Raw genomic sequence first — 5,238 nt, 5'->3', positions numbered from 1 at the left:
GTCAGGAGTTGGTACAGTTCTAATTTTACTGGAACCATTAACCACTATAGAATAAACAGGGAAATATCTGCAGTGAAATAGCGGGTAGACGTTTGTCTTTTATTCTATCATGTGATGTGAGCTCCGCTGACAAGGTCAGCATTTGTTGCCCTTGACAACTTGCTGGGCCGTTTCAGAGAGCAGTTAAGAGTCAGCCACATTGCTCTGGGTCTGTAACCACATGCAGGCCAGACCGGGTAAGTATGGCTGATTTCCATCACAAAGTAATTACCGAGCCAAATGGGTTTTCACAGCAATCGATGATAGTCTCATGGCTCCATGACAGAGACTAGCTTTCAATTGCGGACCTTTGTTCATTAATTGAATTTAAGTTCCAGCAGCTGTCATGCTGGTATTTGAACCCCTGTCACCAGGCCATTGTGTTGGACCTCTGGATTACTATCCCAGTAATATTATCGCTACGCAACTGCCTCCCCAATGGACGTGTACCGTATCTGTCCCCAATATCAATATCTAGACTGTAACTCTGAGCGTGGTATCGAATCAGAGACTTAAAGTTCACGTTTTAACTGGGAAAAGGCAGTAACAGAGTGAAACGGGATTGTTTTTGTCCCTGAATCCAGTGTCCACTGTTGACAGTTCAGTTACATTTACAATAGAAATGCCAGGAGTGAACGAGGTCAATACAACAATAGGGAAAATGTAAATGATGCCACTCATAATTGTCGCATGCGTTCAGTATGAGGACAGATTTCAGGTTTATTCCCGAGAGAGGACTTACTGAGAAAATGTCATTGATATTGGAATGATTGTGTTTTATCCACCACATTATTTACCAGTGTCGAAGCTGCTGATGTAATGTGTTTGTTCAGGTGAGTGTAACTAATAGCAATGATCAGGGGTATAACCGTGTCAGTGGAGACTTATCCCCTGTAGAAATCAGGACCCATTGGAATGGATCAGCTCAGAGTGTCTGCTGGAGCTGTGGATTCCAGGCTAACAGAACTCAGCTTCTCTCAGAAATGGGATATCCAGTAATGTATCAGATAGAACGCATTTATTATCCTGCACTTGCAGCAATTGGAGTTCCTGGTCAGTCTGTATCTCAGCTGTTAATGGTGCAAATCGATATTAGTTGCACTGCTGTACTCGGTATTATTTCTCACTGTGTGTTTTACACAACCGCCTGTACTTGTCCAGCAGGTTACTGATGGAATCTTCTCATTGTCTTCTCTTTCAGTCTGACTGGAGCTGTTTGATGTATTTAATGACATTGGTTTAACTAACCCTGGCATTGTTGCTGCATTATTCTGTGAATTGAATGCCGTTGAATGTGATGTCTTTGTTAGGATCAAGAAGCAGACCATCAGGAGATTTTAACAGTTTCATGATGTGGATCTAACCAGTCCTGGAATTTTTTTAGGATGTGTTTTGCGATGCTTGATAATGAGATATCTCACGGTCTCAGTTTTACAATGTCCTCCATCCCTATTAATATGGAGCAATGTAACAGAGATTTCAATATATTTATTGGTTATCACTGTTATAAAATATTATTTCATTCTGTGTGTGTCTGACGCTGCTTCAGAAGTCTGGTTACCGAACTGAGTTTGCTGCTGACTCTTTCACATCTCCTTCTCTGCTTCACTGCGGACCCTTCACTGTCACTGGACTACATTGTAAAACTGAAAGTATTGATGTGATCTTTTATTGGTTTACACTCTATCAGTTGGAATCCAGAGTCTTTCCATTTATCTGTAGATTATCAGCTGCAGCGCTGATGTCGGTGTTTTATTAATTAAACAATCCCACATTCTAACAGTGTACTTTATAATTCCAGGAGAAGGAATTTCAATGATTGTGAGGTTTGTCTGGAAGAAACTTTCGATCCTGTTTATTCCATGTATTGTTGATGAAGTGAAGAGTGTGGGTGAGCAGGTGGAGACTTGGGTGACCTGTAGACACATTAAATTATTCACAGAGGTTTCACCATTAAACAAACTGACTCTGAGAATAGAATCATTGAACACAGGGCTGGGGAACGGAACACAGGCACAGAATGTTAGGAATAAATTGTATGTGAAAAGCGGCTTTAAGGAACAGTTTGCAGGGTGTGAGCACATCGGAGAGATAGGGAGGGCGACTGAGAGAAGGAAGGAGAAAAGAAGCAGGGAGAACGAAACCGAGGGAAAGTGATAAGCAGAAGGAAAGAGAAAGAGAAAGAAGCAGCAGTGTGTTAATTTTACTGTTGGACTTGATCCTCAGTGTTTATTTCTGTCAGATATTTATTTTGTTTTGCAAAAAGTTCCGATTCCTTACTTGCTGACTGAATAAACAGAATAGAATCAGTTCTTCACTGATGGTAATTCATTATTTAAATACTGCACTTTAAAAACTCTGTGACTGCTGAATTCAATAAAGAACGAGGCCGATATCAGAAATATATTTAAATTTATATTTAATTGCCTGTACAAGTTAAATATATTTACTATATTGGACAACCAATGAACTGTTCTCCAACACCAATAACCGCAGGTATTACTGTTTAAATGTATTAATTGAGTTGTGTTACTGAGATCTCTAGCTGACATTTCCTCTAACACTCTACTGCAGTCTCTCCGTGTGAATCTCAGCCTCTCCTCTCAATGTATTGAATCCTCTGTCTCCTCATCCATTGCTTCATTTTATCCATTTTCCCAAACCATCTGCTCCTGTCTCCCCTCCATCTCCAACATGTTCTTTTCCTTCTCTCCCTCCCAATCTCACTCACTGTCTCATCCTCCAGTTGCCTCTTCGAAATAAATCCCAGGCCAACTCACCGCAGCAGCTCTCAGTCTTTTCCCATTTTGTACCAGCCTCTGTCGGCTCTCTGAACCCACAGCAACAAACCATCGGCACCTTCCACTCTCCCCAAACCTGGAGACAAATTCCCATTTAACCCATTGGATTCCATCTCTGTAAAACACCTTCTCATTTCCCCACTGTCACTGCATTCTCACTCAGTACTTCCAGTGGATCCAGTGTTGCCTTTATTCACTTTCTGTCTCAATTTCCCAATTCATTCTTAATAATTGTGTTTTAAACATTTCACTGTGACAAAACACTGCCCAGGTCAGTGAATCAGTTTTAACTGTTCGATGCAGCAACAAAGCTGGAAATTTCAGCCCAGATCCTGTCAGACTGCTGCTTTGTCTCCAGGTCTGATCAGTAATTTCTCTGCTTCCTTTTCTCTCTCTTCCAGTTAACTTGGTGGCGATTGTGGTCTTGTCCCGAGGAAAGTGCGGACTCTCCAAATGTATCACTGTCTACCTGGTGGGAATGGCAGTGTCTGATCTCCTGGTCGTTATCACTGATCCCATATTGAGTTGGATTGTTTTAATTTATATCCAGGATTCATTCCTGAGAATTACCCCCGTGTGTACTATCATTATCGTTCTGCTTTCTGCAGCCACTGTTGTTTCTGTCTGGCTCACAGTCGCTTTCAGCTTTGATCGATTTGTGGCCATTTGTTGTGAGAAGCTAAAAACAAAATATTGCACCAAGAAAACAGCGGCTGTGGTTGTAGGAACAGTGAGTGCTCTGGGCTGTTTAGAGTCTCTCACCTGGTACTTTATCTATAAACCAAAGTACATTATTGATAATGTTCCCATGGGTTGTACCATTAAGCCCAGCTTCTTTACTTCCCCCCTATGGGCCGCATTTGAATTGTTTCACTACATTTTAACTCCTTGTGTCCCGGTCTTTCTGATTTTTCTGCTCAATGTTCTGACGGTCAGACATATTTTATTCTCCAGTAAAGTCCGCAAGGGATTCCGGGGCCACAGTAATGGAGAGAATCACAAAGACCCAGAGATGGATAATCGGAGAAAATCAATTATTTTACTCATCAGTATATCCGGCAGTTTTATACTGTTGTGGGTGAGCCGGATTGTGTATATCACTTATAGGCGAATGACACATATTCGGTATTTTTACTCCGACACTGACCCTGTCTTTATAACAGATCACACATCAAAGATGCTGCAGCTTCTCAGTTCCTGCACCAACACATGTATTTATGCTGTGACCCAGACTAAATTCCGACAGGAGCTGAAGAAGGCGGTGAAATACCCTCTCAATCTCATTGTTAAATTCGTGAAATCAGAGAAAGAACTGAAGGGTGTCAAACACTGGAACTAAATCACATTTCCACTGCAACGAGCCCGGAATTGAATTTAAATCTAATTCTGAGACTATATTTTATTGCTAATCAGACCTATTCTCCTGGGACCTGCTCTGCAGATGATTCATTAATTGTTTATCAAAAAGACAACCTGAAAAGCTCAGCTGGACTTGAACGAAGACCACTTGGACCCACAGTAAAACGGAGAAAGCAGCCAATCACAGTGATTAAGAAATGGAGAGAGAGGTCATCAACTGCAGCGAGACAGTGACACCAGCAGGTGGAGCTGGTGAGCTGGGACAGTAACTGCAGTGAGGCAGGAACACCAGCAGATGGGGATGGTGAGCGGGTGGCAGTTTATGTAGTGACACAGGGACACGAGGAGATGGAGATGGTGAAAGGGGGCAGCAACTGCAGTGAGACAGGGTCGGAAACAGATGGAGATGGTGAGAGGGGGCAGTAGCTGCAGTGAGACAGGGTCACCAGCAGATGGAGATGGTGAGGGGCGACAGTAACTGCAATGTGACAGGGACACCAGTAGATGGAGATGGTGAGAGGGGCAGTAACTGCAGAGAAACAGGGCCACCAGCAGATGGAGATTTTGAGAGGGGTAGAAACAGCAGTCAGACAAAGATACGAGCAGATGGAGATGGTGAGAGGGGGCAAGTAGCTGCAGCGAGATAGGAGCACCACCAGATGGAGATGGTGAGGGGGGGGACAGATGCTGCAGTGAGGCAGAAGCACCAGCAGATGGAGATGGCAAAGGGGGACATTAACTGCAGTGAGACAGAGACACCAGCAGATGGAGATGGTGAGGGAGGACAGTAACTGCCGTGAGAAAAGGACACCAGCAGTTGGAGATGGTGAGAGGAGGACAGTAACTGCAGTGAGGCAGGGACACCAGTAGATGGAGATGGTGCGAGGGAGGCAGTTTCTGTAGTGACACAGGGCCACCAGGAGATGAAGATGTTGAGAGGGGGCAGTAACTGCAGTGAGACAGGGTCACCAGCAGATGGAGATGGTGAGAGGGGACTGTAACTGCAGTGAGACAGGGATACCAGCTGATGGAGATGGTA

General features: G+C 43.6%; 1 protein-coding gene across 1 annotated transcript; it reads left to right on the top strand.

The window, feature by feature from the left end:
* Window positions 1-1,022: 1,022 nt before the first annotated feature.
* On the top strand, window positions 1,023-4,179 carry LOC137359134 (probable G-protein coupled receptor 139). Its single transcript, XM_068025210.1, has 2 exons — window positions 1,023-1,092; window positions 3,242-4,179. Exons 1-2 carry the CDS (start codon window positions 1,023-1,025, stop codon window positions 4,177-4,179), a joined length of 1,008 nt encoding a protein of 335 aa, XP_067881311.1.
* Window positions 4,180-5,238: the final 1,059 nt, after the last annotated feature.

The sequence above is a fragment of the Heterodontus francisci genome, unplaced genomic scaffold, assembly GCF_036365525.1.
Source record: "Heterodontus francisci isolate sHetFra1 unplaced genomic scaffold, sHetFra1.hap1 HAP1_SCAFFOLD_591, whole genome shotgun sequence".
Lineage (NCBI taxonomy): Eukaryota > Metazoa > Chordata > Chondrichthyes > Heterodontiformes > Heterodontidae > Heterodontus > Heterodontus francisci.
The sequence above is the reverse complement of the archived record's forward strand: the minus strand, read 5'-3'. Positions and strand labels throughout refer to the sequence as shown.